This window comes from Emydura macquarii, unplaced genomic scaffold (genome assembly GCF_026122565.2).
Source record: "Emydura macquarii macquarii isolate MOO-44397 ecotype Brisbane River unplaced genomic scaffold, CSIRO-AGI_Emac_v2 contig_2924, whole genome shotgun sequence".
Taxonomy (NCBI): domain Eukaryota; kingdom Metazoa; phylum Chordata; order Testudines; family Chelidae; genus Emydura; species Emydura macquarii.
Genome location: NW_027133061.1, coordinates 1,549,734 through 1,568,037, shown reverse-complemented (window position 1 = coordinate 1,568,037; position 18,304 = coordinate 1,549,734). Strand labels below are relative to the sequence as shown.

The following is an 18,304-nucleotide window of genomic DNA, read 5'->3' as shown; positions in this document are numbered from 1 at the left end:
CCCAGCAAAGCAGATTACTGGAGGGTTTTAAGGCTGCTTTTTTCCCCACACCTCTCCCCCCTTCTTTCCCAGCCTCATGAATGCTGGAGTATTAGTGCCGCTGCGTTAGCTGGCGAGCGGCTGCCCGCAGAGCACTGCCTGGCACTTAAAACCCGTGCTGCTAAGAGAACCAAACGCTTTCGCAACTTCCCCGCGTGAGAAGCACTCGAAGGCTTAGATTTGCTGCTCTGAGCCATTCCAGCCCCACGCGATCCAGTCCCCGACTGCAGCGTCCTGGCCAGGGTTGATGGCGCATCTGATGGGGGCTCATCTCCTCTTTGGACTTGCCGCATACCAAAAACACCTCCCCACACACAACCTATGGACCTGCTGCTCTGTTGCCCGGCCCCTTGTACCATCCCTGGCCCTGGTCTAACGCTGCTCCTTGCTCATGTTCTGTTCACGGCACACACGCACGGCCATGTGAGAAACAAATCGCAAATGCTGTTGCTGGAAGGCTGCAGCATGGTGCTACTTTTGTTCTTAGCCTCCAGCACGATGACATGCCGTGAACACACACAGAGAGAGACAAAGCCGGCTGCTCCCGAAGGGAGAGAAGCCCAACTCACCCACCTTGTTCTAGGCTGGTGCTTCTGGCATAGGGCTGGGGGCGGATGGCGGACCCTGGCATAGGAGGCGTCAAGTTTTACTGGGGAGTTGAAATCCATGCAGTTTTGTGCCCCGCCAAAGAGAGCCGTGCGACAGAGATGGCAATTTCCTGGACAAACCTTACCGGATTCAGTATCGTAGGGGTTCGTTGTGTTAGCAATGCAAATGTTGTGGTGTTATTGTGCGATTGGCTGTGACTTCTCCAGGGGGAGGCAGGACTAATGTAAACCCTGAGAAGTGTCATGCACTTATGAGGACTCTTAAAACAATGTGCCAGAGCAGAACCTGTATCGGGGAGCTGTGGGGCCTGGATATACCCCAGTCAGGAGGGAGAGAGACGTGGGTCTCTACCCAAGACAGACAACGGCCGAGGAGCCTGGCGCCTGCAGTGGGTGCCCGTGCTGGACCATGGGGAGGGGGAATACAAGTGCAGTTGCCCTGAACTGTGACAACCAAGGTGTTCTCCCAGTCCCCCCTTTGCGGGAGGGTTGTTAGAGGCGCCCCATGCATTTCAAACTGCAGCTGAAATAACGAGAGGACACAGGCTGGGTTAGGGTCTCTGGTGTATTGATTTTGAAAAACAGAAACGTAACATTTCCACTTAACAATGCAAGGTCTTGCCAGATCCACCTACAGCGACCAAACCTGAACAGCGACAAAGCCGGGACGACCCCCGCAGAGGAGAGAGCGGCCCCCGGCACAGCGGATCGAGGTGGCTGACGCTGAAAGGGAGGTGGTGGGGCAGAGGACGGGCGCTGTCGTGGGTACAAGCCTTGGCCAGTGGTAGCGTCTCCAGGAGAATAAGATCTATAGATCCCGGGACTGGGGTGGTTTTATTTTAGTGTTGGATTTTTGCACCAAAAGAAAAGGGTAACACTTTTGCCAACAAAGCGTGGGCTGGACAACTCTACACTGATTCTACTCTGAGCTGCCCTCGGCTCCCCCACCCGGCTAGGACAGAGGAGGGGTGTGCGGCGGGCTTCCACAAGCAGTGCCGCACCCAAAAACAAAAGCCACTGAGCACAAGAGGGCTAATGGACTGGAGGGGCCGGCCTTCTGTCCACCCCGGGCTCAGACAGACCTCCAAACCAAATCAGTTAGCGTAACACAGAGTGGGAAGGAGACTCGTCCTCCTGCAAACCAGATGAGCCCCCTATTCCTTAGTGGACTTGGGGTCTGATCCTGCAATCAGCAGAAGGAGTCGGGCAGGACGCAGGAGCAGACCCGCGCTGGAGAAGCAGCAGCTAGTGCAGCCTTAATCCCACAGGGCCACGGCCTCAGCTCGTGTCAGTCGGGCCTGCTAAGATAACAAGGGGCAGGCAGACTTCACACCAGCCGAGCACGTGGCTCCCGGAACAAACCCCACAACCCAGCCTGCTTTGCTCAGCCTCCTGGCAACCTTAAAGGTCGCTCTGCTCGGGGCTGGCATCGACATCTGGTCCCAGGCTTGAAAGAAGCACGTTCAGAAACTGTCTCTTTCCGTTTCCCCGATTGCTCCGTCCTTGGTCTCTAAACTGGATCCTGTGCTAGCCAGCTCTCTAAACAGCTCTCCTCACTCCTCTTTTGTCTCCCTCTCTGATTAAGCTCAACCGATCAGCATCACCTTTTAAGGCACAACTTGGCTGCCTTTAAAAAAAGAAAAAGAAATGTCATCGAATAAGAACGGTACAGTACGAGATCTACACCCAGCAGTGTCTCCCATGGCTAGAGCAGTGCGGCAGCTCGTGGGGGAATGGCAAATAAGCAGAGGAAATGGGACAAAAGGAAATCTTTTAAGATAATGCCCCCATGCGATTAAACAGAATCTGAAGCTGACAGTGCTGTCAATGAGAATCAGGCTCAATGGATGAAATGCACCAAGGTCCTTTTTTTTGGCATCTTCTACAGCGGGCGTAAGTTACGGGTCCCTCCACTTTAAGGCCCCTTCCCACCGTGAGAGCGACGTAAGAGGGCCTTAGCGTATATGAGAATCAGGCCTGACGTGATCCTCTTTCTAAAGGATTGTGGGCCTAAGTGCAATGGTATCACATGGTTCTGATAGAGATATGGCCCCTGGGAAGCAACAATCAGCATTTCAGCTCTGATGGCTTTACAGCGTCTAGTCCTATATAAAAAGCTTTGGCAAAAAAATACATCTAGAGAGCTATTAAACTACAATCTTTTTTTTTTTCTATTTTTTTTGGTAACCACAAGTCTCCCACCTCTTTGGGTTTTAGTTTTTAAAAAATTTTGAAGCTGAAAAGCTAATTTTTTTTTTTATAGAAATAGATTTTTTTCTTTAAAAAAAATCAAAGCATATTTTAGCATTTTTATATATATCTATATATATAAAATTTCTGCCGTAGAAAAAAAAAAACAAAAAAAAACCCCTTTGTTTTGAAAAGGGGAAAAAATGGTTCTCTTGCTTTGGGGGAAAATAGCATGATATGGCAGGTTGTAAGCAAGGACCGTGCCCTCTGCTGGTTACATGATGCTGCAGTTTTGCAGAGCCTGGAGGGAGAAAAGAAAAAATAAATTAATATTAATGTCTGTTTGCTTCAGTTAATAAAGGGGAACAGCAATAGCCATCAAGAAAATCTATTGCTAAGTACTACTGTAATTACTTAATAGCATTCGAGTATTGGAATAATCCTATAGGTATTTTAAAATACTCAGCTCCTATTTTAGATTGTGACCCTTTGGGGCAGAGACCATCTTTTTGTTTGAATTTGTACAGCACCTAGCACCATAGGTTCTGGTCCATGAGTGAGAGTTTCTAGGTGCTACCGTAATGCAAATCATTATTAATAATAATTAGTGCTTTTCATCCATATCACACAGTGCTCTATAATCAAATAATATCACTCCTCCCACTTTATAGATGGAGCATCTATCACACTAAGTAGTCTCAGAATTACCGGTCGTAGATTAGAATAGTGTTAATCTAACAAAAGAATACTAACTAGTAAAATATTACTACTAACGATCTAATGGTGGAATATTACAATATTCAGTCACTACAAGTTATTTAGTTCTGGAGTATTATAAATACTTCATTGGTCGAAGCAGTATTATTTAGCACAGGACTCTTATAAATACAGCAGAACCCCAGTTATCTGATCTGACTGGGCCCGGGGCCAGATGAGATCATCAGAAATTTGCAAAATCTGGAGAATGGGCACGCTCAAGGCTGTGTCGCCATCTAGCGGCCACAGGAGAGATCAGCTGCTTCTGGTGCGATTTGCTGGTTGTTCGTTAACAGGAGAGCCAGATAACGGGGGGTTGGATAAACAGAGTTCTCCTGTACTCTGCTGTTACAGCATGAGCAGTAACACACCACCCATACAACACTTCCCTGGCAGATGTCATCCAATAGCGTCAATCTACTTTACAAACATGAATGAATTAAACCTCCCCAGTCTCCTGGGAAGCAGGTCAGGGCCATCAAACCGACGGTACAGCTGGGAAACTGAGGCACAGAGAAGCTAAGTGACTTGCCCAGAGTCATGCAGCGAGACATGGACAGAGTAGGTGATAGGACCCATGTGTTCCTCCAGTCCCTACTGAATTTTTGTTCTTAGCACTAAGGCTGGAAGCCTGATGCCAGGACTGGGTCCTGAGACGGGGAGGGGGGACGGATGCATTTCGGTATTTTTCAGGAGGGAGGCTCTAACCACTTGCCCTAAGAGAAGCACCTTCCATCACAGACGTTCAGCTCAAGGAAGCCTGGACAGGGCCATGGGTTGAGTCAAGAGAAGGCCGCCAGGAGGCAGCCGTGGGGGGCGTGGGAAGATGTGGGTAACTGCGTGTCAGAAGGGGAGCAGCAGTCAGGAGACGGAGAGAAGGGGAGAGCCAGGAAAGGAGCCCCGCACGGGAGATGGAAGAGAATGTAAAGACCCTCCCTGTCAGAGCTAGGAGGGAGAGGCAGGGTTAAGAGGGCTCCTCCCAGGAGCTAGGAGTGGGTTTCTCGCTCAGACGAGCTGAGCCAGTTGAGTCTTTGGTGCAGGTTTTGCCCCCATTTCAGGGTTGCTGCTAATGTTAAAATAGGAACCACAGCTCCTGGCTCTGCTGTGGCGACGCTGCCAGCGGGATCCTCAGCGGCTGGCTTGGAGGTAGGGAGACTTTTAATTTGTAAACTTGGCTAGCAGCCGGCCCTGGAGATCTGAGCCCCTGGCCACCTGACTGGCCAGTAAAACAGCCCAGGGGACATGTGGGGAAGCGAAATCTGGGTCAGTGAATCCAGTTAGACCATTTCGCAATCTGTCCAACTCAGATCCGCAGGCCGAGGCGCCTTCGCCAGACCCCCAATCTCACACGACTCGTGCTTCCTGCAAAGGATCTGCGAGAGGAGAGAGCTGGATTTTGGTTTATCGCGGGGGGAGAGCCCTTCGATCCGGACACAGAGCGGGCCCTCGCCCGTGGGCAGGAGGAAGAACCGAGTTACAATGGGGACCCACCGACTGATATTTCCACCGGGACCTTCAGATGAGCGAGATTCATTAGCCTAGAGCTCGGACCGCGCTTAGACCCCTGGCTACCTGGAGCCCCCTTTGGTCCCCTTGCGCCAGAGAGAGGGGCCGTTCCTCCTGCACTGACCTGACTGCGTGGGTTGGAGTTACCCAGGATGTAGGACCTGGTCACCAGGTTTTCTCCAAGGCCGCTGCTGCCTCCACCGGTGCCCCCGAGGGAGCGGTAGCCGCGGGTGATTGTCAGGCTAGAAGCAGACGATTCTGAGGACATGGAGCCGGCTGCGGCGTTCTGTGCCCCGCCGGCTTTCTCGGCCGGCTGGCCACAGGTGCCGCACACCACGGTGCGGGAACGCAGGTTGTACTCGCCGGGATCGCCTGAACCGCTGCAGTGGGCCTGGGGAGGGGTCGAAATAGAAACAAAAAGGCTTCAGTACCTGATGGAGCTTCTTCCAGGGCCTGAGACCCCCCCCCCCCCCAAGGAGACCGGAGTGGAACAGATTTTAGGCCCAGCGGAGTCAGCGCGAGGGTTTAATGAGCACTCCAAGGAGGCAGAGGCGTAAGGCTGCTCTCACGCTACACCCGCCCCGCCTGGCAGGAGTCCCAGGGCTGTGGAGGGGTCCCCGAGAGGAGGAATTGGCCTTTCCTGTTTTCAGACAGGCATCGGAGCTGGCCCAGAACCTCCTCGCCCCGCCAGGGCTGGACTATGCCTGTCCTACACCCAGCCTAGCCCTGTGACCGGCATCAGGTGATCAGGAACAGTCAACACGGATTCACCAAGGGAAAGTCATGCCTGACCAACCTGATTGCTTTCTATGATGAGGTGACTGGCTCTGTGGATGTGGGGAAGGCGGTGGATGTGATATACCTTGACTTTAGCAAAGCTTTTGATACGGTTTCTCACAGTATTCTTATCAGCAAGTTAAAGAAGTATGGGTTGGATGAATGGACTATAAAATGGATAGTGAACTGGCTAGAGCATAGGGCTCAACGAGTAGTGATCAATGGCTCCATGTCTAGCTGGCAACCGGTCACAAGCGGAGTTCCCCAGGGGTCGGTCCTGGGGCCGGTTTTGTTCAACATCTTTATTAATGATCTGGAGGATGGGGTAGATTGCACCCTCAGCAAGTTTGCGGACGACACTAAGCTGGGGGGAGTGGTAGATACCCTGCAAGGTAGGGATAGGATACAGAGTGACCTAAACAAACTGGAGGATTGGGCCAAAAGAAATCTAATGAGGTTCAACAAAGAAAAGTGCAGAGTCCTCCACTTAGGAAGAAAGAATCCCATGCACAGCTATAGACTGGGGACCGACGAGCTGGGCAGCAGCTCTGCAGAAAAGGACCTGGGGGTAACAGTGGATAAAAAGCTGGATATGAGTCAGCAGTGTGCCCTGGTTGTCAAGAAGGCCAATGGCATATTGGGCTGCATTAGGAGGGGCATTGCTAGCAGGTCACGGGAAGTGATTATTCCCCTCTATTCGGCATTGGTGAGGCCGCATTTAGAATATTGTGTCCAGTTTTGGGCCCCCCAATACAAAAAGGATGTGGACAAGTTGGAGAGAGTCCAGCGGAGGGCAACAAAAATGATTAGGGGGCTGGAGCACAGGACTTATGAGGAGAGGCTGAGGGAACTGGGCTTGTTTAGTCTGCAAAAGAGAAGAGTGAGGGGGGATTTGATAGCGGCCTTTAACTACCTGAAAGGGGGTTCTAGGGAGGATGGGGCTAGGCTGTTCTCGGTGGTGGCAGATGACAGAACAAGGAGCAACGGTCTCAAGTTGCAGGGAGGGAGGTCTAGGTTGGACATTAGGAAAAAGTTTTTTACTAGGAGGGTGGTGAAGCACTGGAATGGGTTACCTAGGGAGGTGGTGGAATCTCCATCCTTAGAGGTTTTTAAGCTGCGGCTTGACAAAGCCCTGGTTGGGATGATATAGCAGAGGTTAGTCCTGCTTTGAGCAGGGGGTTGGACTAGATGACCTCCTGAGGTCCCTTCCAACTCTAATATTCTATGATTCTATGATTCTATGATTTTGGGACGTCGCACCCCAGCAGATGCTCTGCCATTGCAGGAGGCCCACAAGCCACAGGGCCCTGAGACCACGGTGATGGGCACATTAGAAGAACCTGAATAAAACAAAAGAGGTGTATGGGGCGGAGTTCTTGATCTGGGGGACGTGACCTCCCTGTCATCCCCGTATTGCTGAATGTGGGGGTCTGGGGCACCGGCTAATGGTGGTCAGCGTAGGGCAGAGATTGAGAACCTCTGGAATGGACAAATTCCTACCGAAGGCAAAGGAAGCAACTCACACCTGGGGTGGGCAAACAGGGACCCTCGAAATAGCTGCCGGCGGGACACATGGGCCCTCCTGCAGTCTGTCTTAGCAGCGGTGCTGCTCCCTCTCGTCACGCACGCGCGTGACTCCCACTAGCGGTGCCAGGAGCTGCCCTTTTGTAGCAAGAAGGGAATCGTGTCTCCCTTAAGTTCCTTTGTACCTAGGGGACCAGCACCCCAGGAACCAGATGCCCGGCATTCACATTTCACATCACGATCACCTAAAACGTAATTAAGTGGCGCAGTCCCTGAGCTGAGTTAGTCGCACTTTGGACCACTCCAGATGTCGGACCACGGTGGGGTGATCGGAGATGGATTCTGACCTGCTGAGCGTTCAGGGACAGGAAGGAAGGCTTGGAGTCTGTTCCACGCCGGGTCTTAGCGTGAGCCCATCCCCATGGTATCGGGGTGCTGGGGTTTTGAGTCAGGCCTACCCAGATGGGTACTCAGCAGTGGCATGACCACGCTAGGTAAGGAAACGTGGCCAGTTTGGAGTCAGATCTGTTGCTTGCTTCCTCTCCTTGTCATGCCTGGTTCTTCTGCACCAATAGTGTGGACAATTCAGTGCTCTGACGTCATCAAGGGCCGTGTCATTAGTGATTTGCCTACAGCTAGCACCCAACTAGCCAGGCCATTCCTCAGCCCTGCCTCTGATGGCTAAGATGGAGATTGGCCTGGCCAAGGCCGTCTTAAACAGCTAACATCCCCGCTGTCAAGGACCCAACCTGGGCTGAATGAAGCTGCTTTTACATAGGACGCTCACTCCAGGAAGGAATTCAGTGCCCAAAACAAATGGGAAGCTCCGGCCGGCTGGAGATCCTGGCTCGTTTCTCTAGGGCTGATCAGCATTCATCCTAACACGGTTGTTCGGATCCAAAGCAATGGAAAATAAAAGTTGATCACGCATGATACATGCCCAGCTGCGCCAACGAAAGCTGCTGAGAGCTGCATCTGGCACCAGCCCCTAAGCGGAGTTACTGTGTACAGCGCGGAGGAAACAGGGACCTTCTTTGCAATTGTTCCTTTGCAGAATCTCCTACAGGAGGAGCCCTCGATCTTCTCCTGTCTGATACGCGCCAGAGGTGCCTCTGTCTCATGCCCATTTCGATAGAGGACGTTGTATGGGAGAGAACAGAAGAACACGCTTCTGATAGGGCACCAGCCCATTCTCTGTGTCAGGAAGCCATCTGTCAGAGTAGGAAGGACACCTTCAACTCTGCAGGGAGGAAAACACGAATCCAAGAACGTGGGGAGGGGGGGAGGGAGGCTGAAACCACAGCAGCCACCAGCATCTTTGGATGCGTTTCAGCAGTCAGCTGCGACCTTGCAAAGCGGAGGATATCAGCGCAGCCCTCGCTACAGCTCGGTTTCTACTAACACCCACATCATCCTCCAGACGAAACCCTGCCTGCTCCAGGCTACGGGCTGGGCTGCAGAGCTGATCTTCACCGTTCCAGCGTGGAAGCTTATTCTGCCACTCCTCCACGGGGATGAGCACAGCCCATTTGTTCGAGATGCTCCAAACGAACCCACGTCCCACTCTGTCAACTTGGTCCATCGATGCAGGCACTGGGAGCGTCTCCACGTTGCTGTTGCAGTTGCTGGATAGCAGTTTGCTTCCCTGAGACTACGGTTGGTTGGTTTCCAGACAGATAAGTGACAGGGCCCCTCCCTCCGGCACCTCAGTTCCCTGTTCCCCCGGGTCTGATCCTGGGAGGTGCAGGATCCATGCATCAATCAGCAGGTGAAGACTTGCCTGAGATCACCCTGCATGCCAGTGGCAGAACCAGGTCTCGGGTCCCCCCACCCACCGCATCCCGCTGCCTGTCCCCGACAGAGCCCGACACTCACATGGTGGTGACGGTGGTGGACGTTGACTTCATCATCGTCATCCTCATCGTCGTCGTTGATGATCACCGTGCGCACCAGCTTCCTCATGGCCACCTCCTGCAAAGGGATGAAGGGCAAAGTCAGGGGGCCGCTACGCCTGCTGACACCCCTCCCCTTCGCTCTGTGGCTCGGGTTGAAAGATCACCCTAGTCGACTCCCGGCCCGCCAACAACGACAACACACGAGGGAGAATCAGACCCGACCCCGCCAGCCTGCGCGTCACTTTCACCCTCCACCCCTTACCCGTCCCGCTCTGGCATCCGGCTGGAGCGTCTTGCCGCAAGGCATCGATCCCCCTTAGCGGCCACTCTCCCCACCCCACCACCGGGGCAGGAGCCTCACCTCTCCGCCGGAGTTGATCAGGGCGGTACGCAGGCTATCTCCAGACCCCCAGGAGCTCTGGGCCTTCCACACCATATCGGTGGGAGGGCTATGGGTGGCACCGGCTCCAGAAGCCCAGATCTGAAAGGAACACACAGAGATCGGTAGCACCCCGTGCCGGCAGCACCAGCCTAAGCCTAACGCCCCACGTGGGTCTTTGCCCCGGTCTAGCGGCTGCTCCACGTAAGAGGATAAGAGTCTACTACAGCCGCTACCCACAGGAACTGCTCCAATAACTCAAATTAGAGAGGCTCCCGCTTTCAGTGCTGTAGGTTCCAGGTTCAAACCCCCGTGTTGGACGGGGGACAGTTTCGCTACTAGCTAAGCTGCAAGGAACGGCTGAATGAAAAAAGGGCTGAGAAAACCAGAGGGAGGTTATGAATCCAGACGGCAGAGCCCGGTGCTGCATATCAGGCGTCTGCTCATCCCTAAGCTGGTGACTTGGAGTTTAAGACATCAAAACCGAGGCCCACTTCAAGTCCCCGACAGCGAGAATCCCCCAAGAGCTTCGCTGTGGGGCGATTCCTGCCGTTCTGAGCTGACGGGGGCCAGTTCCCTGCAGGTGAAGGGGAGATCAAGTCCCTCCCCCATCCCAGCTAGAACTGGAGCCCCAGGAACTGCAATCCCGGAGGGGGAGCCGGGGGGGTGAGAGGCGTTTGCTGGGGTTTGCTCTGTTTTTCAGGAGAGGGGGGACCCCCCACGGCTCTATCACCCCGGGGGCGACTCTATGGTGACAACTGCAAACGGGGAAGGGTGCATCAGTTCCTCAGGGCGTTAACCCTTCCTCAGCCCTAGGGCAGTTTGTGACTCACCGTCACCACCTGGCCGGCCTTCAGGGTGAACTTGGGAGGGAAGCGGTAGCTGAGGGGAGCTTCGTCTCCATTCTGACGCTTGATCTGCCAGTTCCCCATCGCCTGGTCCTGTGAACCAGAAGGCAGAGGCCTTGAGAAACTGACCTTCAAAGTTGTTCCGGTTTAGTCGTCCTGGGGCTACCGGTCCTGGGGTCGAGGGACTGAGCTGGGATCCAGCCACACCCCCCTGACCTTTAGCAAGTCACAGCACCTCCCTTTGCCTCAGTTTCCCCATCTTCTGCTTGTATCTCCTTCCTCTACCTTTGTCTGTCTTGCCTATATTCACAAAGATTTTGGGGGCAGGGACTGATCCAGTACAGTGGGGCCCTGACGTCCATTGGAGCTCTCGGCACTACGCAGACAGCATGGCCGAGTCGCGAGAGCCCTGGACGGCGACTCAGGAGACCCGGGTTCAATTCCCAGCTCTGACCCCAGTCTCCCCTGTGACCTTGGGGAAGTCACTTTAGTTTCCCCTTTTGTAAAAGGGGAATGATGATACTGGCCTCGTCGCAAAGCGCTTCGTGATCTGCTGATGAGAAGTGCTAGATAAAGCTAGGCATTGCTCATGCGAGGCCTGATTCTGAAGGAGTCAGAGCTTTGCGCCTGCTCGATTCACCCGATGGGACGGCCTAGGAGATCTTTGCTCTCTTCTAGCACAGGGAGCGAAAGCCCCACTGGTTAACCCTAGGTAAAACACCTGCCACCTCACTGGCCATAAAGACATATAACCCCTAGAATCACAGAGAAACGGGTGCCTAGCCGGTGTGGGTCTGGGGAAGGGGGGACTGCTCCTCCGCTCTGGCCGGCGCGGAGCTCGGGGGGCTAAATGACCTCTATATTACTGAAGCCTCCTGGACCCCCTGTAATCTTTGGCGTGGCCCCCCCACCCCCCACCAAGGGGGTCCCGCAGCCCAGGCTGGGAACCGTTGTCCTAGCAGATCCTGGAAGCGAGTATCAGACCGAACAAAGTCAGCGACCCGCCTATGTTGCCTTTCGTTCTACAGCATCCCAAAGCAACGTGCAAGCCGCACACTACAGCAGCTGAAATGCAGCCACGTCTGGGGTGGGACACAGCAACTGTCCAACCGCGCACTGATTAGAGCAACACCGATTTACATTAGGATTTGGCCCTACATTTTATGTCTCATACAAAAATCACAGCGCCCTTTGTCTGCCCAGTGGGTTTAGGGCTGACCCAAGGGGAAGGACACTCCAAGAACTATGGCGGTTTCCCTTCCAGCCACTGACTCATCCTGACCCTGCTTAGGCACGACCAGCATCACCACCACGAAATCTACCTCGTTGGACTTGTTCCTGAGGCGGACAAATTTCCCTTCCAAGTCAACCTCTTCCACGGCCACGCGGCCGCTGGTCCTCGCGTGTTGGGAGAAGCTGGTCCGGCGCTCCCCGTCCTCCAGCTTTCTCTTCTTGGAGGAGCCCGGCGTGGTGGAGTGAATCCTGGAGCCCCCCTTCTGGGAGGTGGGGCTGGGAGACAGCCTCAGCCTTGGGAGAAAGCGAGAGGGAGTGAATGTGGGCTGGGTGGGAATCAGGGCCTGGACCCGTTAGGGCACCGGCTCTGATCCAGGCCCAGTCAGGAGCGACAAAGGGAACACCATCTTATGGTTGCTTGGTGACCTGCAGAGAGAGGCCACCAACCCACAAGGTGTCCCTGAAGGACACGTCTCCATCGCAAAATCCCGCCCCACAGTGTCCCCCCAACCTCTCAGAAGATAGGCCTAGGGCTGACCTGGCTGTGGCGGCTGAGCAGTGGGGCGGGGAGGCTCATAGGTGGGATGTTGCCTGTTCCCCACAGAGGGAGCTCAGCCTCCAGGACCGGCAGTTCCACACACGTCGGGGGTGTTACGATAATCCCTGCCTGGAGCGGCAGGAACCAGCTCCCCTTCTCAAACCCCCAGCAGGCTCCTCCCCACCCCTCCTTGGCCACGCCCCCAGCAGGCTCCTCCCCACCTCTCCTTGGCCACGCCCCCAGCAGGCTCCTCCCCACCTCCTTGGCGCATGCCTCCAGCAGGCTCCTCCCCAGCTCTCCTTGGCCACGCCCCCAACAGGCTCCTCCCCACCTCTCCTTGGCCACGCCTCCAGCAGGCTCCTCCCCACCTCTCCTTGGCCACGCACCCAGTAGGCTCCTCCCCTGCCCTCCTTGGCCACGCCCCCAACAGGCTCCTCCCTCACCTTCAGGTATGATGCCCCCAGCCCATCAAGGAGCCTTTCTCTGCACCCACCTCTCCTCCTCTCCCTCCAGCAGCTTGCGGTAGGCGTGGATCTCCATGTCCAGGGCCAGCTTGATGTCCAGCAGCTCCTGGTACTCATCCAGCTGCTGCTGCATCCTGGCCCGCATGTCGGCCATCTCCCGCTCCTTGTCGGCCAGGATGCGCCGGCTGCTCTCCCGCTCCCGGGCCAGCGCGTCCTCCAGGTCGCGCAGCTTCGACTCCTTGGCAGACAGCTGGAAGCAGAGAGGAGACACCAGAGGAAGGGGGTGAGGCGGAGCACAGCAGAGGGTGCCCCTCGCTACCAGGCCCATTGGCACCTTAGAGACACACACATCGCCTTCTCTTGGGGTGGACGTCCAGGGTCCACTGAGCCCTTACACCGCCCGGACTGTAACTAGACCAGTCAGTGGCGGCCTATAGCATCAGTGGGTTTGGATCAGGCCCACGAGCCCGTTGGCCCTAAGCGTATTCAGAGTTCGGCTCAGGGTGCAGAATCAGGGCCAGGGTCTGGCCCTGGCAAAGTCCTGCCAGTTTGTGGCCCCCGAGAGAGACGTCCAGCTGCGTCCCGAGTGGAAATGGACAAGAGGCCCTATGGCACCTGGAGCCGGGCTGGAGCTGCCGGGGCAGGATCGGAACTGGAGAGGCAGGGTCAGCTCTTCTTCCGGCGTACAGAGGTGCTGATAGAACTGCAGCCAGTGGAGAATTGGGCCCTTGAGCGTCTCCCATCCCCAGGATGCTACGGGGCCCAGAGCCAGAGCGCCCGGTCTGCCCCCTCCCTAGTTCTTTTAACGCACGTTGCGGGCGGTTTAAGACTGAGCTGGCGGGTGAGGCCAGCAGTGATGCAGGCAGCCCCCTGGTTTGCCCCCAGGTGGGTGCCGCAGGCAAACGCACATTTCAAGGCTCCCTCCCTCGCTGCCCAGCACCGTGGCTACAGGGCAGCACCTGGCACTGATCAAAGGGGCCTTTTATGTACTAAAGGGAGCTCGCCCCTTGACGGGCGCTCAGCTTGGTTCTGGAGCAAAGGCCTGGGGCAGCCACATGGGGGAACCAGTGGGAGGAGGGGGCAGACAGCTGGGCAACGCTCTCGCCGGCGTCTCCTGCTCACCTGCTTCTGCAGCTGGCTGAGCTGGGCCGACAGGCTGTCGATGCGGATCCTCGACTGCTGCAGTTCCTCGTGGGCGGCGCCCACCAGGTTGCTGTTCCTCTCCGCCGACTGCTTGGCGTTCTCCAGCTGCAACCCAAAGACCAGGAGGGGTTAGCACTGCAGAGGAGCGGCCCAGGCTCCCTACCAGGCAGCTTCCTCCCGATATCCCATTGTGGAGGGAGCGAACGGTCCTGGGAGGGGCCAGTCACCTCCATCAGCCCCTCACGGGGGACAATTGCACCGACGGTGCTGCTCAGCAGAGGATCAATGGCGGGATCTAGACCAGGGCTTTAAAAACCCCTGCCTCTGAGTCAGCTTCCATCAGAGGCTCTGAATCTGCCCTTCAGGCGCTGATTTAGCTCCACGGCCCCCTCTGGGAGGCTGGTACTAAGGGTTCTCTCCATTTTACAGCTGGGGAAATCAGGGCCCAAAGAGAGGAAAGGGCCCCTGACATTTTCACAAGTGGGCCCTACTTTCCTGGGTCCCGCTTTAGCCGCTTTGCCAGCTCGGCCTGATTCCTCCTGGATTTCACCTGGCGGGGAGGTCTCAGAAAGTCAGACCCCGTGTGCTGCGAGCTGAACCCCTGGAGATCAGGGCAGCTGGTGAAAATCTGGGTTGAAGTGACTTGCTCAAAGCCACAGAGAATGTCAGTGGCAGAGGCAGGAACAGAACCCAGGCGTCCCGGCTCCCCGTCCCGTGTCTAAGCCACCGGCCCACCCTGCACACGGGCAGCGTGTTACCTTGGAGCCGTAGGTCTTCTCCAGCTCCTCCTTGTACAGTCTGACCTGGGCTTCGTGCTGGGCCCGCATGTCCTGGAGGGCATCGGCCAGCTTGCTCTCAAACTCCCGCTGGCGGCCGTTGTCGATCTCCACCAAGCGGGTCTCGTGGCGACGCTTGGTCTCGCGAAGTTCCTGGGGGAGGAGGGGAGGGCCACAGCAGTAAGGGGAGGGGAATGTGAGCCATGGGTCCCAGAGATGGAGCTCACTGGCACCGGGCAGCAACCAGCTGTTAGCCTAACTGGTGGGACCCGCTCCGGCGTCGGCTGGGAGTCACCTGCCCCCTAGGCGCGAGTTGCACCGAGCCACGCTCAGGCCGGAATTGCTCTGTGCGTAACTTCATGTCCCAGAAACTGGCGCTTGATTCTCAGGGCTTGTCTAGCCTTGAAATGCTACAGCGGCACAGCTAGGCCACTGTAGCACTTCAAGTGTAGACTTACCTCCCCTTCTCCCGTCCGCGCTGCTAATCCACCTCCCAGAGAGGCAGCAGCGAGGTCGATGGAAGAATTCTTCCGTCAACTTAGCGCCGTCTACCTGGGGACTTAGGTCATCTTAACTACACCGCTCAGGGGCATGGATTTTTCACACCCCTAAGCAACGTAGTTAAGGCGACCTAATTTCCTCAGGTAGACCAGGCCTCAGTGCACCAGATCTTCTCCCATCCACCTAGCTACCGCCACCCGGGGAGGTGGATTAACTACACCAATGAGAGAGCTTTCTCCGATCGGCGAAGCAGCATCTTCACTTAAGCTTTATGATGCAGCTGTGTCAATGCAGCGTGTTAAGTGTAGACCGGCTCTGAGACTTGTATCGGTAAATGTCGATTTCACCCCATACACAACCAATGAAAAATATTTCCATTGATGATCATCGAAATTTACAGCTAGGCAACATGAGAAAAATGCTGCTTGAGAACTTATTGAAGTTTGATTGAAGGACATGTAGTTTGTATATTTTGACGTGATGTTGACAATTTGTGTTTTAGTGGGTATGAAGATTTAACTCTTGGAATCTCAGGGTCTGCTGTCATTAAATAATTGTCTAGATCCTCCCCACCCCCAATTTCCCAATTCCCCACAACTCTGACAATTTAAAAATAGATACCAAATAGATATCAAATAAACATTGATATTATCCAGCTACATTTTTTTAAAAAAAAGAAAATATTCTGCCAAGCCAATCTACAAGGCAGGTAAGAGCCCCAACTTACCGATGGGCAAACTGAGAAGGGAAGTGACTTAATGAACGTGACACAAAAAGTCAGTGGCAGGGCCGGGAATAGAACCTAGCAGTCCTGGCTCCTGATCCCGTAACACTAACCATTACATTATCTTGCCTCTGGATTGGTCTTTACCTTATGTCCCAGGCTCTCACCGATGTGCTACTGGGAACCATCTCCCCAGAAGCTAGGTGGGGCTTTGTGAATGGTGCTAAATGGATCCCCTGCCTGTCCTCAGCTGAGCTGACACCGCCAGCACACCTCACCTCGAGTTCTCTGTTGCCGAGGTCACTGGCATGACCCGTGCTCAGGGCACAGTGATAAACCATAGGCCTGGACAGTGATGAGGTGGCACCGAGGGTCTATGTTGTGGGGGGGCTTCGCTCAGAGGCAGCTTGGCCCCGCTCACCTCACTGTAAATGCTCTTCTGGAAGTCGAGTTCTTCCTTCAGCGTCTGCAGACGGTTCTCGGCATCCACCCGACGCAGCATCTCGTCCTGGAGCTGCTTCTTCACCTCGCTCAGGGCTGCTTCCAGCTGGGGGAGAGGGGAAAGTGAGCGCAGTTAGATGGAGATTTGCAGACCCAGCAGACAGGTCTCGAGCGAGGTCCCTAGGCGGGTGGCTGCTGAGCCTGGAGACTTTATGCAAACAGTGATCACGATTTGCATATCGTACATATGCATTGCATCATTTGCATGAACCAGATCAGAGCTAAACCCATCAATTCTCCCCTCCCCCATATACAGAAATCATGCCTGTCAAATCCACTCCCCCATCCCGCAGGTCAGTGTCTCTCCCTGTCCACAAGACTGTGACAGCTGCTCAGGACCCCAGCAGAGGGCCCTCTGAATCCGGAGTCTCCAGGCCAGTTTGGGTGACTTGACAGGGCTGGGCTGGGCATTTCCCAGCTTGCCAAGGGCGGCAAAAGGGACCAGGGCTGGCAATCGGCACAGCCAGTTCCCGGGCCAGCTGCATTCGTCCCCCTCTGCAACAGGAAGCAGCCAATGCTCCAGCCTCGCCTCTCCCATCAGCAAAGCGATTCCAGAGCTCACAAATCAGTGGTAAGGGCGTGACTGAAACTGGAGCCTTCCCGGCTCCCCCCGGACACTGATCAAACCCCGTGGCTGTGCCCCTCCCAGGTGATCCTCAGAGGAGAGGGCGGCCTGGCCTGCCCACCACCCCGCCTGGGGTTAGCTCCCTAGCTCGAACCTAGCTGAAACCATTAATTGCCCAGAGCTGCAGAGTCCCATTTCTCAGCAGGCGGGGCAGGATGTGCGCGGGGAATGCCAGGGTCTCTGGTGCCGCGAGGCACCCCAGGGCAGCCAGGGACAAGAGTCAGGACCGGCTGCTCACCTTGGCCACTTGCGCCCTCAGCTCCCGGACTTCGTTCTCCAGGTTCCTCTTCTCCCCCAGGGCGGTGGTGAGCGCGGCCTCCTTGCTGTTGAGCAGGGCCTCCAGGTCCTTGAGGCGAGCCTGAGCGGCCAGGAGGTCTCCTTCCTTCTTGCCATTCCTGGAACACAGCCAACAGACAGCTCCGGTGAGCAAATGAGAGGCCCAGAGCACAACCCCTGGCTCCAAACACCCCTCCACCCCCAGGGGAGAGCTCAGAGCCCGATCCCAACAGTCCCGGTGAATTTCACATCAGTGGGAGATGCCAGACTGACAGCCCGGGTGCTTCATGTAGCCACAGAACAGGTTCTGACTGCCCAGTCACTGCCCCCTTTCTCCTGGATTACTCAGCTACCGTGTCCCTGACTTGGGATCTGCAGAGGCAGGAGTGGTTTTGCATCAGAGCAGGTTGTGATGCTTCAAACCAGGGAACTGACATGGGAACTAGCCCCAATTCACACTGATGCAGCAGTTCCACTTTGCGCCACCTGGCATTGCTACCCTGCTACAAATATCCCCTGTACAGAGGGGGCCTGGGTCTCTTTCATCTCCCAGCTGCCCATTACACACATTGCCGGGTGATCAGCCGTGAAAGCAGCGTGTGATACATCCCATGTTACGGGCTGGTTTATTGGCCCAGCCCTGCTGGTGTTTATTGGATGGTGATTCAGAGCGGCGTGTGGATGTTTAAAAATTAAACACATGCCGACGTATGAACTGGCAAGCGGCTCCCTGAGGAATCAACGCAATGATCCCTTTTACAGCACATCCGAAGGAAAACACGCACACACAACCGCCCCATTACCAGCCTCCATCTCAGAACGCTGGAGCCAGTGCTGTGTCATTGGCACTTATCATCTATATCGTGGTGACATGTAGGCATCCCAGTCACGGACCAGGATCCCCCGGTGCTCGGCGCTGATCAGACCCACAGCAAAAAGATAGTCCCTGCCTCAAATACCTGACAAAGCAAGCAACCTCCTTACTCCACGCTACCTCCTGA

At 55.4% G+C, this 18,304-nt stretch overlaps 1 protein-coding gene across 2 annotated transcripts in view; it reads right to left on the bottom strand.

Annotated features, from left to right (window-relative positions):
• Positions 1 to 1,194: 1,194 nt before the first annotated feature.
• Positions 1,195 to 18,304, bottom strand: part of LMNA (lamin A/C) — a 108,654-nt gene continuing 91,544 nt past the window's right edge. For both annotated transcript variants that reach the window (XM_067569397.1, XM_067569399.1), the window contains exons 3-13: positions 17,266 to 17,422; positions 16,323 to 16,448; positions 14,659 to 14,829; positions 13,880 to 14,005; positions 12,787 to 13,007; positions 11,845 to 12,049; positions 10,508 to 10,615; positions 9,657 to 9,776; positions 9,276 to 9,371; positions 5,224 to 5,490; positions 1,195 to 3,138 (exon numbers count right to left, since the gene is read on the bottom strand). In XM_067569397.1, the coding sequence (XP_067425498.1) occupies positions 3,112 to 3,138; positions 5,224 to 5,490; positions 9,276 to 9,371; positions 9,657 to 9,776; positions 10,508 to 10,615; positions 11,845 to 12,049; positions 12,787 to 13,007; positions 13,880 to 14,005; positions 14,659 to 14,829; positions 16,323 to 16,448; positions 17,266 to 17,422 (1,624 nt within the window). In that variant the 3' untranslated portion in view covers positions 1,195 to 3,111. The remainder of the gene's footprint in view (positions 3,139 to 5,223; positions 5,491 to 9,275; positions 9,372 to 9,656; positions 9,777 to 10,507; positions 10,616 to 11,844; positions 12,050 to 12,786; positions 13,008 to 13,879; positions 14,006 to 14,658; positions 14,830 to 16,322; positions 16,449 to 17,265; positions 17,423 to 18,304) is intronic.